Genomic DNA, 17,689 nt, shown 5'->3' on the forward strand with positions numbered 1-17,689 from the left:
GTATCGTATTTTTAATACATTCTGATTAGAAGTCCAATCCTAAAACATTCTGTAAGAATTAGACACAACTGAATTAGAAGGAAATTGACTCCATTAAAGTATTTTTGGCCTCGATAATATCCCTCAGCCATTTTTCTTGAAAGCGAGTCATTCCTGGTCTGCAGAGGAAGAAAAACAAACATATGAAAACTTCTTAACATAAAACACTGAGCCAGGGATTCCCTGTTTATTCTGTTACATTCCTAGTGAGTAAGAAGTCTTTTGAGGGTGGGGAGCAAAGGTTGTCTCTATTCTATAGGCCCAATCAGTAAAAGGATTAATGAGTTTATATGTAAAGATTCTCTAAAAGAGCTGCTGTACAAATAAAAGATTATTATATAGGACTTAATTCCATGTGACTGAAGTTTCCCATAGAAACAATAGACATGACCCACTTTGCCCCCACCATCCTTTAGCAGTTAATCCTCAAGTTTCTAATTACTGAAAAATGAGACATGAAAATTTTTTTCTAGAACAATGGCAGAATCCTTTCAGCCCATCCTAATGGGGTGGGTGGGCCAAAGAAGGAAAGTGACCATTACATGAGTTATCTGTGGCTATGGGCCCGCTAGGTTCCTGGGGTGTGATGACCTTTGCCCACCACCCTTTTAAAAATAAGTCTCCAGGGGCATCTCGCTGGCTCGGTCAGTAGAGCATGTGACTCTTGATCTCAGGGCCATGAGTTCTAGCCCCATGTTGGGCATAGAGATCACACACACACACACACACAAAGTCTCCAAATGTTCATTACCTGTGAACTAACGAAAGGCCCTCAAAGATATAAAAGACCTCAATGGGCATATCCTAAGAGAGAAAAGGATAACTGTTAGCTTATACCAATCATACCAACTCGTAATTCCTTCCATCCCTACACTTGTCCATATGTATACTCTTAAGTTTCTAGAATTCATCCTCCTTATTGGAATGTCTATAGGTGGTAGTTCTTTGTCACTTCAAATCTCTGTTCCCCAAAAGATCTTTTTGGCAACAAATACCTGAAGAATCTCTGCAAAATTGGAAACAAGTCAGGAAAGGCTTGTGCTCCTCATGAATAGTCATTTACCTTCTTTTTATGTTCCACTCTACTCGATGGACAGTATTTACCTCTTAGGAGTAGGATAAGAATGAAATAATATAGATAAACACGGTTTGAAAACATTTTTAAAGCAGCATAAAAGTGGAGGTTGTAATATTGTCTCAGGGGTCTCCACCCATGCTCCCTTCCAAAATTATATGTGGAATTCAGAGCAAGAGCCCTTCTCCTAAGCCCTCAATGTACAGTCTCTGGTCATGGTCTTGCTTACCTCCAGCAGCCTTACTTTCCAATCTCCAACCTTGCCAGTTAGCAAGACAGCTGATGGCAGGATAGATGACCAGGAGGAATGAGAGCTCCATGTACTTTACCTTTTTACATGATTCCAGGTTCAAATACATAAGTTTGTAGTAGGATAGGATAAATATAAGACAGAGTTGGCTCACCGTGTAGTCCTCTGTGAAGCTCTGGAGGCAGACCAAGCCTCAGGTAACTTCTGTGACAGAATGGGCAGCAAGGGGGAAAATAACGTGTGTATGTCTGCTATATTCCAGGCACTATGCTTGGGACCAGACCTGCTCCTCTGATGACCCAAACCCTGGATTTGTGGATGTTATTTGGATTCCTTTCACACCAGCTATCAACATACCTCATATTCCTGGTCTACCTGGTTGGCTACACACAGTCATTCCTTCAAGTATTTATTGAGTGCCTATTACTTGCCAGGCCTCATTTTACAGCAAAACAAAAATTCCTGCCTTTGTGGAGCTTATGTTCTGGTAGGGGGAACAGACAATAACAAGATAATAAGTTACATGGACTATCAGAAGGTAATAAAGTGTTAGGGAGAAAAAGCAAAAGCATGGAGGAAGGGATAAAAGTGTGACGGAGGTGAGAGCAGGATGTGCACATACCTAGGGGAGACTGTTCCAGTCAGAGGGAACAGCAGGTGCAGAGGCCCTGAGGTGGGACTCTACCTGGATTATTAAAGAGTCGCAAGATCACAGCTGGAGGAGAGGGAGGGAGGGAGGAGGAGGAGGAGGAGGAAAGCAGAGATAGCAAGAGACCAGGTCACGCAAGGGCCTACCAGGCCCTCACTACTCAAAAGTGTACTCTGTGGGCAGGCACACACCTGGGAGCACCACCTGGGAGCTTCTTAGCGATGCAGAATCTCAGGCCCCACCCCAGACCTGAATCAGAATCTTCCTTTCAACAAGATCTGCAATTAATGTGCATGCACTTTGAAGTTAGAGAAACACGTCGGAACATTTTAAACAGAGCGGAGTGACGTAAGTTCATTTTATCAGGCTCACTCTGGCTGGCGGCTGCTATTTTGAAAAGATACACAATGAGGGCAAGGGTGGAAGCAGAGCAACCAGTTAGGAGGCTATTGAAATAATCTTGGTAAGAGAGGATGGTGTCTTGTACCAAGGTGGTAGAAGTGGAGTGGTAAGAAATTGTTGGGATTCAGGACCTATTTTTGAAGATAGGGCCAATAGGATTGCTAATGTGTTGGGTGAGGGATGTGAGTCAAGGATGATGCCAAGGATTTGGGCCATGAATGGAGATGAGAGGTCTGCGGGCAGGTCAGGTTGGGAAGGGAAAATTGGAAGTTCAGTTTTGGATACAAGAAGTGAGATGTTTATTAAACATCCAAGTGGCAGAGATCTGGGCTGGAGATGCAGATTTGGGAAGCATAAGCTAGAGGTGGCATTTAAAGTCAGGAGACGATAAGATCACCAAGGAGAGGAGTATAGAGGACAGGTTCGAGGCCAGTAGAGACTGAGAAGGAATGGTCAGTGAGGCAGGAAGGAAAACCCAGCTAGTGTGTGGTTCTAGCAGCCAAATGGAACATTTCATGAAGCAGGGAGTGAGCAGCTCTGGCAAGTGCTGTAGAGTGCCCAAGCAAGATGAGGACAGAAATAGGACTTAAGTTTTACAAAGAAGGGGTCACCAATGACCTTGACAGGAGAAGTCTCCATTTTCATCGAAGTCTCATCTAAGCGAACGGGGCAGGAAAGGAAGAGCTTACTAGAGGTTTGTTTTTGATGATCTTGATGGTGAAGTAGGCAGAGGCGGTGACTTGGGGCATGGGTTTCTTAGCAGTCGGGATGCTCCAGCGCACACAGTAGTTATAGTGGTAGCTGTGAACCAAGTCTTCCCTCTCTATAAACTCTATGTAGTACACCCAGCGGTTTTGATACTCCCAAGTCTGTTTCATATAAAAGAGAAAGAACACACAGAAAAGCGAACTTTTTTTCAAGTCCTCTAGGTAAAGGCAACAACACGGCGGTAGGGGTTACAGCCCAGCTTCGGGCATCCGTTTCTAACATTTTTGACTGGGATGCAAACTAGAGTCAACTCCCAATCCGTCTCCACAAGTGGAGGAGAGAAAAGGTAGAGCCGACATGAAATGAGTGAATAGTGCAACCTCCCTGGAGAGCGGGCTTTGGAACCCAGAGGCGCACGGTCAGATGTGTAGGCGCACAAATACACCACACGCACGCATACACACTGACCTCCCGCCAGACCCTTACTTGGGAGGCAAGTTTGGTTAGTTGGAGAGTAACTAGAAAGGGATTGGAACATGTGTTCTGCTCACTCCTCTTGGGAGGCCTGTAGATGTCACTGATGAAAGTAATGAGGCTGATTTCACAAGCTGTTTTTGAAAATCAGCCTCACTTCAATGCAGCCATCGGTGGTACATGAGAAGTTTAGAAAAGGAATGAGTCAGGCACTGGGATCATCCAGATCCCTGAGACCTCTATTTTACCCCCTTGGAGAAATTTTTCTCTCCAAACCATGAATCTCACTAGTGCCTAGGGCCCACAGAAGTCACAGTGCAGCCCCGATTCTCAGTCCAGTGCCTTGAACGCTGTAGGTATTCAAGTTCAATTCAACTGAACCCCCTTGGGTTGCCTATTGGGGCACAGGAAGCTTCCACATCAAAAAAAAATCCTGAATTTAGTTGAAGGTCCACAGAAGGAAGGAAGTGGGATAGTCTAACAGTTTCAGTGATGTGAGGAGGAACAGTTGGAGGGAGATGGCTAAAAGATTTCAGGCCCTCTAAAAAAAATTTTAAAAGTAGGTTGGCCTTCTGCCTCAGCTTGCTTTCTTTCTTTCTTTTTTAAAGATTTTATTTATTCATTTGAGAGAAACAGACAGAGAGAGAGAGCACAAGCAGAGGAGAGAGGCAGAGGGAGAAACAGACTCCCCGCCGAGCTGGGAGCCTGATGCGGGGCTCGATCCCAGGACCCTGGGATCACGACCCAAGCCAAAGGCAGACGCCTAACCATCTGAGCCACCCAGGAGCCCCAGCTTACTTTATTTCAAACTTATACCCAATTGATTGTTTCAGTCAGCCAGACAGGAGCACCAGACTCTAGATTCCCTGGGATCAGAATTGTATTTTACACAGATTATCATTCCTTTTATGAAGGAGCCTGCTACTTAACCCTTTGCGGCCCATTGGAGCGTGGCTTTCTTTCCAACCTTTCTGTATGAATATATTTCTTCAGCCTTCATGTTGAATCTGTCAGACAATCAAAGACTTTGTACCATCGGAAAGGGCCCTAGACATCATTTAGGGAAGTCCCTCCCTTTGCAGATGAGAATATTGGGGCCTAGCCATGGGAAGGGACAGTACAACGCAACAGTGGGGACTGGGACCCAGGGCTCCCAAGCAGCCTGCTCAGTGCTCTCTCCCCCCGACCAGATGTCTCTGTTCTAAGATTCTCTTCCTCTCAATTTGGTGTCCTAGAGTTTTTTTTTTTTTTCTTTCTTTTGTGAACTAAGGCAGCCTTAGACACATTAAATTCAGCCATCTCCATCAAGCCAGTTTCCCCATTTTTATCACTGTTCAGGCAGCCGACTCCTACGTAGCTCCAGTGAGTATGTGTTATCCTTGTGTTTTGTAATTTTTACATAACATTGCTTCATATACTCGCTTCCAGGAAACAATATCTCATTGTGCTACTCCACCATGGATGGCTTAGCCAATTACATATTATTGGACACTCAAAATCAACAGGCACCTGGAAGTATATGCACAAAACTGTTATCAATGGTAAGTGACCCTTAAGGGAGTAGAACCGGGTATTGTGGGGGTGGAAGGAGAGCTTTCCTTTTCTACTTTGTGTCCTTTGGCTTACTGGGGATATTCCTTTTTTTATATAATGTCTTATTTTATCATAAAAATAATTTTAGGGCTGCCTGGGTGGCTCAGTCGTTAAGCATCTACCTTTGGCTCAGGTCATGGTCCCAGGGTCCTGGGATCGAGCCCTGCATCGGGCTCCCTGCTCCACGGGAAGCCTGCTTCTCCATCTCCCACTTCCCCTGCTTGTGTTCCCTCTATCGCTGTGTCTCTCTCTGTCAAATAAATAAATAAAATCTTTAAAAAAAAAAAATTTTAACTGGGTGTTAGGTGTTGGGGATTCTCCAGCTTTTCTCTTAGAAAGAACTTATTTGTATATTCATGTTGCCAGGTTGTGTTCCTTAAGAGAATAAACAAATTGTGCCCATTGGCCGTGTGTAAGTGTACCTCTTCCCTCCCCAAAACACACGAGCCTTTGGACATCAGGTTTAATCATTCTCATTCACATTGTAATACCTTAAAATCTTTTGAATTTGCATTTTTCACTGATAGTAAAACTCTGCATTATTTTTGTCATCAAAAAGAACTTTTCAGGGGCACCTGGGTGGCTCAGTTGGTTAAGCGTCTGCCTTCGGTTCTGGTCATGATCCCAGAGTCCCGGGATCGAGCCCTGAGCCCTGCATCGGGCTCCCTGCTCAGTGGGGAGTCTGCTTCTCCCTCTGCCTCTCCTCCCCACTCATGCTCACTCGCTCTCTCTCTCGCCCAAATAAATAAATAAAATCTTTAAAGGAAAAAAAAGAACCTTTCCTATTATGGTGGCCAAAGTATATCAGACCTGTGATCAAAACTTCATTTTGCTGCTTAATCAGAAAGACTTAGGACAGGGGTGCCTAGGTGGCTCAGTCGGTTAAGTGTCTGACTCAGTTTCAGCTCAGGTCATGATCTCAGGGTCATGGGATAGAGCCCCACAATGGGCTCCACACTCAGGGCAGAGTCTGCTTGAGATTCTCTGCCTCTCTCTCTCCTTTTGCCCCTCTCCCCACTCATGCACGCTTTCTCTTCCTAAAATAAATAAATAAATAAATACAGTCTTTAAAAAAAAAAAAAAAAAGAAAGACTTTGGACAAATAGTCCAACCTCTCTGAACCTCGGTTTCTCATCTGTAAAATCGGTACACTGATGTACCTACATGCAGGTTCATTGTGGGGGTTAGGTGAGATCATGCATGTGAAGTGCTCAGCAGTACTTGACACATAGTAATGCTCAGTAAGTGGTAACTACTAATTTGGCATCCCCTGGTGTAGAGTGGACTCTGGGAAATCTGCAGTAAGCTTGATCAAGAAAGCTCTCCATCAGAAATGTCTGACACTTAGATGGCAGACTTTACTTCTAGGGCTCACTGCATTAGCAGGGCTGGGAACAAGGTGATTTTATGTCAGTAGCTTTACAGAGCTTTTAACGTTTCAGTTACTTTCTACTTTCTAATCATCTTATCCTCATAACAGTCCTACACAGTTCATCTGTGAAAAATAATGGTATGGTGAGAATAAATCTGTCCGTGTAATCAACACATATTTTAGAGCATCTCCATGTACCTGAGCTTTCTAGGGGCGGGGGGACAGAGAATTGAATAAAACCTCTGCCCTCATTGACTATTTGATCATTGACTATTTGGAAGAAAGGCAAAGGGTAAGTAAATAAAATCTAGTATCTTAGGTAGAACTGAATACTAAGGGAAAAAGTAAATCAGAGGAGGAGAATGGGTTGCAATTTTAGATGAGGTGGCGAGGAAAGGCCTCAGTGAGCAGGTAGAATTTTTTTTTTAATTGAGCTGCAGTTGACATACAGTAGTATATTAGTTTCAGGTATACAACATAGTGATTCAATATTTATGCACATTATGAAATGATCACAATAGGTCCATCACCATACAAAATTATTACAATATTAATACTATTTGCTGTGCTTTTCATCTGTGTGACTATTTTATTTTATTTTATTTATTTTTAAAGATTGTATTTTGAGTAATCTCTGTGCCCAACGTGGGGCTCAAACTCACAGCCCCGAGATCAAGAGTCACACACTCCACCAACTGAGCCAGCTGAGCACCCTGTGACTAGTTCATTTTATAACTGGAAGCTCATAACTCTTAATCCCCTTCACTTGTTCCACCCAAATCATACCCCTCTCCCCTCTGGTAACACCAGTTTGTTCTCTGTATTTGAGTCTGTTTCTGTTTTGATTTGTTAGTTCATTTGTTTGGTTTTTTAGATTCCACATGTAAGTGAAATCATATGTTATTTGTCTTTCTTTAACTTCACTTCTTAGCATAATACCCTCTGGGTCCATCCATGTTGTCACAAATGGCAAGATTTCATTCTTTTTTATGGCTGAATAATATTCTATTTTATATATATCACATCTTTGTTATCCATTCATCTATTGATGGATGCTTAAGTTGCTTCCAATCTTGGCTTATAGCAAATAATGCTGCAATGAACATGGGGTGCATATATCTTTTCAAGTTAGTGTTTTTGTTTTCAGAAAAATACGCAGAAGTGGAATTGCTGGATCATATAGTATTTCTATTTAAAATTTTTTGAGGAACCTCTATACTCTTTTCCATAATGGCTGCACGAATTTACACTCCCACCCAACAGTGCATGAGGCTTTCCTTTTCTTCACATCTTCACCAACAATTGTTATTTCTTGTCTTTTTGATATTAGCCATTCTGACTGGTGTGAGGTGATATCTCATTGTGGTTGTGATTTGCATTTCCCTGATGATTAATGATGTTGAGCATCTTTTCATGTGTTTCTTGTCCATCTGTATGTCTTCTTTGGAAAAATTTTCTATTCAGGCCATCTGCCCGTAAATGAATTTTTTTTTTGTGGGGGGTGTTGAGTTGTATGAGTTCTTTATATATTTTGGATATTAACCGTTTATCAGACATATCATTAGCAAAATATCTTCTCACATTTAGTAGGTTACTTTTTCATTTTATTGATGGTTTCCTTTGCTGTGCAAAGGTTTTTTTAGTTTGATGTAGTTGTAATTGTTTATTTTTGTTTTTGTTTTCCTTGCCTGAGAAAAATATTGCTAAGGCTGATTTCCAGGTGTTACTTCCTCTGCTTTCTTTTAGGAGTTTTATGGTTTCACGTCTTACATTTAGGTCTTTAATCCATTTTGAGTTTATTTTTGTGTGTGTGGTTAGAAAGTGGTCTGTTTTCATTTTTTTTTTAAGTGTTTATTTGAGAGAGAGAGCGTGCGAGCGGGGGGAGGGGCAGAGGGAGAGAATCTCAAGCAGACTGCACTCTAAGCGCAGAGCCTAATGTAGGGCTCCATCTCACTACCCTGAGATCATGACCTGAGCTGAAACCAAGAGTCGGACATTCAACTAACTGAGCCACCCAGGCACTCCTCCAATTTCATTATTTTGCATGTAGCTGTCCAGTTTCCTTAACACCTCTTATTGAAGAGACTGTCTTTTCCCCATTGTATACTCTTGCCTCCTTTGGCATAGATTAATTGACCATATAAGTGTGGGTTTATTTCTGGACTCTGTTCTGTTCCTTTGATGTGTAGGTCTGTGTTTGTGCCAGTACCATAATGTTTTGATTACTATAGCTTTGTAGTATAGTTTGAAATCTGGGAGCATGATACTTCCTGCTTTACTCTTCTTTCTTAAGATTGCATTGATTAATTGAGGTCTTACGTCATTCCATATAAATTTTGGGATTATTTGTTCTAAAATGTAAAATTGCCATTGGTATTTTTATTGGGATTGTATTGAATTCTATAGATTGCTTTGGGTAGTATGGGCATTTCAACAATATTAATTCTTCCATTCCATGAACATGATATATCTTTCCATTTATTTGTCGTCTTCAGTTTCTTTCGTCACTGTCTTATAGTTTTCAGAATACACATCTTTCAACTTCTTGGTTAAATTTATTCCTAGGTATTTTATTCTTTTTGATGCAATTGTATACGGGGTTGTTTTTTCAGTTTCTCTTTCTGATAGTTAATAGTGTATAGAAACGCAACAACAGATTTCCGTATGTTAATTTTGTATCCTGCAACTTCATTGAATTCATTTTTTAGTTCTAATAGTTTTTTGGTGGAGTCTTTAGGGTTTTCTATATATAATATCATGACATCTGCAAATAGTGACAGTTTTACTTCTTCTTTACCAATTTGGATGCCTTTTATTTCTTTTTCTTGTTTCATTGCTACAGCTAGGCCTTGTACTATATGTTGAATAAAAGTGGCAAGAGTGAGCATTCTAGTCTTGTTCCTGATCTTAGAGAGAAAGCTTTCAGCCTTTCACTCTTGAGCATGATCTTAGCTCTGGGTTTGTCATATCTGGCCTCTCTTATGTTGAGGTATGTTTCCTCTATGCCCACTTTGTTGAGAGTTTTTATCGTATTTGAATGTTGAGTTGTGTCAGATGCTTTTTCTGCATTTATTGAGATGATCATATTATTTTTATCCTTTATTTTGTTAACATGGTGTATCACATTGAGTAATTTGTGTATATTAAATCATCCTTGCATCCCTGGAATAAATCCCACTTGATCGTGATATATGATACTTTTAATGTATTGTTGAATTCGGTTTGTTAATATATCATTGAGGATGTTTGCATCTGTGTTCTTCAGGGATATTGACCTGGAATTTTCTTTTTGTGTAGTGTCTGTCTGGTTTTGGTATCAGGGTAATGTTGGTCTCATTGAGTGATTGGGAAGCATCCTTTCCTCTTTAATTTTCTGGAATAGTTGGAGAAGGATAAGTATCAACTCCTTTTTAAATGTTTGGTGATGGGCACCGGGTGGCTCAGTCAGTTAAGTTTATCTGCCTTTAGCTCAGGTCATGGTCCCAGGGTTCTGGGATTGAGCCCCGCATCAGGCTCCCTGCTCCACGGGGAGTCTGCTTCTCCCTCTCCCTCTGCCTCCCCCCTCATGCTCTCTCTCTCTTATGCTCTCTCTCTCTCAAATAAATAAATAAAATCTTTAAAAAAAATAAATGTTTAGTGAAATTCACTTGTGAAGCCATCTGGTCGCGGACTTCCTTTGTTGGGAGTTTTTTTGAGTACTGATTCAATTTCATTATTAGCATTTTGTCTGTTCAGATTTTCCATTCCTTCTTGATTCCAGTCTTGGAAGATTGTTTCTAGGAATTTATCTATTTCTTCTAGGTTGTTTAATTTGTTTACAACAAATAATTTTTCAGACTAGCCTAGTCTCTTATAATCATTTGTATTTCTGTGGTGTCAGTTATAACTTCTTTCATTCCTGATTTTCTTCATTTGAGTCCTCTCTCTTTTTTTTCTTCGAGTCTTGCTAAAGGTTTTTCAATTTTATCTTTTCAAGGAACCAGCTCTTAGCTTCATTGATCTTTTCTAATGTTTTAAGTTTCTATTTCATTTATCTTCTCCTGATACTTATTATTTCCTTCCTTCTACTAATTTTGGGCTTTGTTCTTTTTCTACTTCCTTTAGGCATAAGATTAAATTGTTTATTTGAGATTTTCAGATTTCTTGAGTTGGGCCTGTAGTGCTATAAACTTTCCTTAGCGTGGAGTCTGCTTAAGTTTCTTTCTCCTCCCTCTGCCCCTCCCCCCTCAAATAAATAAATCTCTTTTTTTTTACGATTTTATTTATTTATTTGAGAGAGAGAGAGCGCGCACGAGTGGCGGGGAGGGACAGAGGGAGAGGGGGAAGCCGACTCCCAGGTGAGCAGGGAGCCCGATGCCGGGCTCCATCCTGGGACTCTGGGATCATGACCTGAGCCGAAGGCAGACGCTTAATTGATTGAGCCACCCAGGCGCCCCTAAATAAATAAATCTTTAAAAAAAACACTTCCCTCTGGGGCGCCTGGGTGACTCAGTTGGTTAAGCGACTGCCTTCGGCTCAGGTCATGATCCTGGAGTCCCGGGATCGAGTCCCGCATCGGGCTCCCTGCTCAGTGGGGAGTCTGCTTCTCCCTCTGACCCTCCCCCCTCTCGTGTGCTCTCTCTCTCTCATTCTCTCTCTCTCAAATAAATAAATAAAATCTTAAAAAAACAACAACAACAAAAAAAAACACTTCCCTCTAAAACTTCTTTTGCAGCATCGCATAGATTTTGTACTGTGTTTCCATTTTCATTTGTCTCAAGGTATTTTTTTATTTCCTTTTTGACTTCTTTGTTCAGCCACTGATTGCTTAGTATCATGTTTAGCCTCCAGGTGTTTATAGTTTTTTTCCAGTTTTCTTCTTGTAATTGGTTTCTATTTTCATACCATTGTGCTAAGAAAAGATGCTTGATACGACTTCAGTCTTCTTAAGTTTATTGAGACTTGTTTTCTAGCCTAACATGTGATCTGTCCTGGAGAATGTTCCATGTGTACTTGAAAAGAATGTGTATTCTGCTGTTTTGGGATGGAATGTTCTGGATATATGTTAAGTCCATCTGGTCTAATGTGTCATTCAAAGTCACTTTCCTTATTGGTTTTCTGTCTGGATGATCTATTGATAGTAAGTGGGGTGTTAAAGTTCCCTACTATTACTGTACTACTGTCAATTTCTTCCTTTATATTTGTCAATATTTTCTTTATATATTTAGGTGCTCCTATGTTGGGTGCATAGATGTAAATATACAAGTCTTATATCTTCTTGTTGGGTTGACCCCTTTATCATTATATAATGCCCTTTGTCTCTGGTTACAGGTGTTTTTTTTTTTTTTTTTTAAGTCTATTTTGTCTGGTATGAGTATTGCTACCCAGGTTTTCCTTTTTTTTTCTCTCATTTGCTTGGAATATCTTTTCCCATCCCTTCACTTTCAGTCTGTATGTATCTCGAGGATTGATGTGAGTCTCTTGTAGACAGCATATAGATGGGTTTTGGTTTTTTATCCATTCAGTCAGCCTGTGTCTTATGATTGGAGCATGTAGTCTATTTACATTTAAAGTAATTACTGCTAGACATGTACTTATGATTAGTTTGTTAATTGTTTTCTGGTTGTTTTTGTAGTTCTTCTCTGTTCTTTCTTCCCTTGTGATTTGATGACTTTCTTTAATGTTATGTTTGGATTCCTGTGTCTTTTGTGTATCCGTTATAGGTTTTGGGATTGTGGTTACCAGGAGGTTCATCTGTAATGCACTATGTATATATTGCAGTGTATTTTAAGCTGATGGTCACTTAATTTGGAACACATTGTAAAAGTGCTACATTTTCATTCCCTCCTATTTTATGTAGTTGACATCATATTTTACATCTTTTTATTTTGTGTATCTCGTAAGTAATTGTCATAGCTATAATTGATTTTACTACTTTTGCCTTTTAACCTTCATACTAGCTTTATAAGTGATTGATCTATTGCCTTTACTATATGTTTGCTTTTACCAGTGAAATTTTTTCTTTCGTAATTGTCTTCTAATTATGGCCTTTTCTACTTAAACAAGTCCCTTTAACATTTTTTGTAATGCTGGTTTAGTGGTGATGAACTCCTTTAACTTTTTTTTGAGAACTCTATCTCTCCTTCAGTTCTGATTGATAACCTTGCTGGACAGAGTATTCTTGGTTGTAGGTTTTTCTTTTCAGTACTCAGAGTGTGTCGTGCTACTTCCTTTTGGCCTGCAAACTCTGCTGAAAAATCAGCTGATCGCCTTATGGGGGTTCTCGTATACGTAACTATTTGTATTCTCTTGCCGCTTTTAAGATTCTCTCTTTATCTTTAATTTTTGGCATTTTCGTTATTATGTGTCTTGGCATGGACCTCCTTGGGTTCCTCTTATTTGGGGCTCTCTGTGCTCCCTGGACCCAGGTGTCTGTTTTTTCCCCCAGGTTAGGGAAGTTTTTAGCTATTATGTCTTCAGATAGGTTTTCTACCCCTTTCTCTCTCTTTTCTTTCTGGGACCCCTATAATGCAAATGTTGGTATGCTTGATGTTGTTCCAGTGGTACCTTATCCTACTCTCATTTCTTAAGAATTCCTTTTTCTTGGGCACCTGGGTGGCTCAGTTGGTTAAGCGTCTGACTCTTGATTTCTGCTCAGGTCATGATCTCAGGGTCATGAGACTGAGCCGCGCATGGGGCTCCGCACTAGGCAGGGAGCCTGCTTGGGATTCTCTTTCCCTCTCCCTCTGCCCTACCCCCACTTGAGCTCTCTCTCAAAAAATAAAAGTAAAAATATTTTCTGTCTCTTTATTGAAGTTCTCACTGAGTTCATCCATTCTTCTCCCAACTCTTGTCCTCTTGTGAGCACCTTTATGACCATTACTTTGAACTCTTTATCAGATAAATTGCTTATCCACATTTTTAGTTCTTTTTCTGTGGTTTTGTCTTGTTCTTATTCCTCCGTCTCCTCATCTGGTCTGACTCTATGTGTTTGTTTCTATGTATTAGGTACATCAGCTCCGTCTCCTGGTCTTGAAAATGGTGGCCTTATGTAGAAGGTGTTCGGGGGGCCCAGTAGTATAATCACCCCTCATCACCAGAACCAGGCACTCCAGGGGTGTCCCACGTGTGGGCTGTGTGCACTAACCTGTTGTGGCTCAGCTGTGACTGCTGTGGGGGGCGCTGGTGAGTGGGGCTGGCCCTTGCCCCCCTCCCCCCAGCTGCAATGCCTCATAGTGACTATTGTGGGAGTGCTGGTAGGTGGAACTGGGCCCTCCCACCCCCGGGGCATGAGTTGCTTTGGAGGGACACTGGTCTTGGCCAAGGCTGCCCACGAGCTGTGGCAGGGTGGTAATTGCTTTGGGGAGATGCAGGTCCCAAATGAGGCTGCCTGGCAGGGCCAGGAGCTGCTTTAGCGGGCCACCTGCCAGGGCAGGGTCGGTAGTCCTAGCAAGGTGGATGGAGAATATCAGAACTGGTATCCACCAGGACCTTTGTTCCCAGAGAAAGTTCCTACAGATCCCTGCGCCTTTGGCACAAAACCCTAAAAGTAGCTGATCAATCCCCGTCACATATAGTCCAGGCACCTTTCAAACTACTACCTCTGGGCTTGGGCTCCGAGAGAGTGTGATAGGGTGTGGGCCCTTTAAGAGCAGAGTCTTGGTTCCCTGTAACACTCTGGCCCTCCCCTGATTTTCCAAGCTCCTGGGATGAAACGCTGCTGATTTTCAAGGCCACATGTTGGGGGGTGGGTTTCATCTTCCTGGCGCAGTCTCCAAGGTGGGTGGTGCCCAGAGGTGGGGCTTGAACCTCCCGCTTCTCAGGGAGTACCTGCGTGCCTGTGATTGCGCTCCCATGTGTGGGTCGCCATGCAGGGGTTTAGTTCCCAACTTTGTCTCGGTCCCGGCTCCCCTTCTTAATATGGCTTTTTCTTTATATCTTTAGCTGTGGAAGAGCTCTTCTACTAGTCTTCAGGTCATTCTCAGAGTGAGTGAACAGGCGGCACGTTAACAAAGATCTCAAGAGAGGTAAGGCCCGACCCATGAGAACAGATCGGAACAGACTGCAGGGGAGAGGGTTCCAGGCAGACAGCCCTGCATGTGCCAAGGCCCTGAGGCGGGAGCATGCCTGGCAGTTGAATGGGAAGGAGACAGGTGTGGCTGCGGCAAGGACGGTGAAAGGGGAGAAGGTAGAAGGTGATGACCCTGAGCGATAAGTTGGGAGGGAGGAGGGGACTCAGATCACTTCAAGCTCTGCAGCCCCTTGTCAGGACTGACTCTTGCCTTTTATTCAGAATAACTGGTGGCATTGTTGGGGGAAATTTTTCTGCTTGTTCTGTGTCCCATTCCAGTCTGATTCACAGACCCTGGGTGCAGTAGGCAGAGGCTTTTGCCCAACTCCAAAGGAGACGTTCTCCAGAGCAAGAAGGTCCAAGAGTAAGTAGTACTTTGTGCCATTCATCATCATTGTGCTCTAGAGACCCCTTGTAATTGAAATGTGCCTGCTGGGGTATGAGAGGGTGTGGAGCCACCTCACTGCCACCCGATGGGGCCTTCCTAGGGCCTAGGAAACTGCCCTTGGGGCTGTAGACTGTGATGGGCTGGCCAGAGAAACAGAGACAGCAGGAAGCTTCTCCGAGGGGTGGGGAGTTTGCCTCCACCTGTTTCAACTCATCTCTCTTCTTCTTTTTTTTTTTTTTAAAGATTGTCTTTATTTGAGAAAGAGAGAGAGAGTACAAGCAGGGGGAGCAGCAGAGGGAGAGGAAGAAGCAGGCTCCCCGCTGAGCAGGGAGCCCGATGCAGGGCTCGATCCCAGGACTCCAGGATCATGACCTGAGCCGAAGGCAGACGCTCAATCATCCCAGGACTCCAGGATCATGACCTGAGCCGAAGGCAGACGCTCAATCGACTGAGCCACCCAGGCGCCCCCCCCCCCTTTTTTTTCAACTCATCTCTCTTCTGAGGAAATACAGTGAGTGGGGATTTCAGGCCATTTCTTAATCCACCTCGCCAGTTATGCAAAGCAACCCAGGACCTTCTCTCCAAAGCTGCCAGGATAAGTCACACAAATGGGTCAGAGCCAGGCACAGGCAGAAAAGGGAGAGGAATTCACAGGCATGCACATCATAATGTGTGGACATTATGTTCCAAAACCAAATCAGAAAGATCCATCGGCATCCCCTCTGTTCATATGAGATTTCTAAAGTTGGTGATGGAGAATTCCCGTTTTGGAACAGTAGCTCCCTCCTTTGGCCACTAGGCCCCCACTTAGAGCACCAGCATGGGAAAATGGCTTAACTGGGAGTATCAGATTTTCCGAGGGAGATGTAAGGTTAGGATGATACAAACCGGGAAATACGATTGTGCCTTTCACCGTCGAACCATACCATGGTGAATTTGGAACCCAGATGGGGACAATGTTTACTTAGTCACCTTTGAAATCACCTAGGGTTTCCGGGTTTTAAACTTTTCATTGTTCCTCGCCCTTGTACACCAATCTGGAGTGGTCAACTAACTTACCAGAATGAACTCCTCAATTTGCTTATGGCCCCTTTCTGCGGTGAATTCACCGTGTGTGACCCATTTGATATTTTTGATGGGCTTTTCTTCTTCTGCAAAAAAAAAAAAAGGTGAGAATTTGTTAGTTGCCTGGTAGTGTGGCATTGTTTAATGGGCTAGTCCTTCACACCTGCAAGCAGGATTACTACCTGCCACAGTCTTAACAGCAGCACTGACGGCACTCTTCACTACCGCTAATGCTAGTTCATTCAGATCGCCATTGTCTTCTTCTGTGTCTGTCTCCTGCCTTGTAGGACTTGGATCCACATCCAGCTTCTGGATTTTGAAATCTTCGGTCCCATCCATTTTCTTTTGCCTGGAAAAAGAAACTCAAGAAGTTATCTCTTGCGCATGTGGCTACACACTCATCTAAGTTCAGACCACCGCTTGAAGGATAACAAGACATAGGAAATGGTTGTTGCCTCCAGGGGGCAACAGGGGCTTAAGGGTGGGGATAGGAGTGAGGCGTTACGCTTTATCCATTGTGCCTAGCTTCAGAGATCTATTTTTCCTGAAAACCAAGGATTTTCAGATTCTTATAACCATGAACAGTTTAATCAAGATGTAGTAGAATGAGTCCTAACTTCTTTGGAGTTCTAACAATATTGATTTCTAGTTGAGTCTTGAATAGGACCTCAATCCCTGCTTAGGCAACTGAAGGCACATGGCTCTCTTTTTTTTTTAAAGATTTTATTTATTGGGCGCCTGGGTGGCTCAGTTGGTTAAGCGACTGCCTTCGGCTCAGGTCATGATCCTGGAGTCCTGGGATCGAGTCCCGCATCGAGTCCCGCATCGGGCTCCCTGCTCAGCAGGGAGTCTGCTTCTCCCTCTGACCTTCCTCCTTCTCATGCTCTCTATCTCTCATTCTCTCTCTCTCAAATAAATAAATAAAATCTTTAAAAAAAAAGATTTTATTTATTTTATTTGAGAGACAAAGAGAGAACGCACGCAGGAGCAGGGGGAGTGGCAGAGGAAGAGAGAAAGAGCAGACTCCCCACTGAGCATGGAGCCCGACGCAGGGCTCCATCCCACGACCCTAGATCACGATCTGAGCCAAAAGCAAGAGTCGGATGCTTAACTGACTGAGCCACCCAGGCACCCCAATTTTAATTCACTTTAAAGAACTATGTGCCCTGGGGCGCCTGTAGCTCAGTCAGTTAAACATCGGACTCTTGATTTTGGCTCAGGTCATGATCTCAGGGTTGTGGGATCAAGCCCTGTGTTGAGCTCTGTGCTCAGTGGGGAGTCTGCTTGAGATTCTCTCCTTCTTCCTCTGTCCCTCTCCCTGCTCGTGCTCTCTCTAAAATAAATAAATAAATCTTAAAAAAAGATAAAGTGAATTAAAAATCATCAGAGGCAATACAGCATAGAAGGGGGTGGATTTTCAGTTTTTCTCTTGGATTCTCCAGGTGTACAAATTATATCATCTGCCAGAAACTATCATTTTCTTACCATCTTTTTTCCTAAAATATATAGTTCCATAGTATCCGCTTTGGTTAACACTTCTGGAGAAATGTTCAGTGAAAGTGAAGATAATGTGCATCCTTTTGTGTCTGACTTCAGTGGGTGTGCTTTCTGCTGTTCCATCGTA

The 17,689-nt window shown here is 42.7% G+C and overlaps 1 protein-coding gene across 1 annotated transcript; it reads right to left on the reverse strand.

The window, feature by feature from the left end:
* Window positions 1–73: 73 nt before the first annotated feature.
* On the reverse strand, window positions 74–16,581 carry AKAP14 (A-kinase anchoring protein 14). The gene is made up of 6 exons (XM_021685346.1): window positions 16,571–16,581; window positions 16,248–16,414; window positions 16,060–16,151; window positions 3,105–3,284; window positions 791–843; window positions 74–158 (listed from the first exon to the last, which is right to left on the reverse strand). The coding sequence occupies exons 1-6, from the start codon at window positions 16,579–16,581 to the stop codon at window positions 74–76; spliced, it is 588 nt and encodes a 195-aa protein (XP_021541021.1).
* Window positions 16,582–17,689: the final 1,108 nt, after the last annotated feature.

The sequence above is a fragment of the Neomonachus schauinslandi genome, chromosome X, assembly GCF_002201575.2.
Source record: "Neomonachus schauinslandi chromosome X, ASM220157v2, whole genome shotgun sequence".
NCBI classification, from domain to species: domain Eukaryota; kingdom Metazoa; phylum Chordata; class Mammalia; order Carnivora; family Phocidae; genus Neomonachus; species Neomonachus schauinslandi.

Bases quoted from the DNA above. Each gene is read 5' to 3' on its own strand.
- AKAP14 (XM_021685346.1), bottom strand. The intron at 844-3,104 runs GTAAGCTCTTCC...TTTCTCTCTTAG, and splicing joins TCATCAAAAACAAACCTCTA to GATATGCCCATTGAGGTCTT. The intron at 159-790 runs GTAATGAACATT...CTTCCTCTGCAG, and splicing joins GGCCTTTCGTTAGTTCACAG to ACCAGGAATGACTCGCTTTC.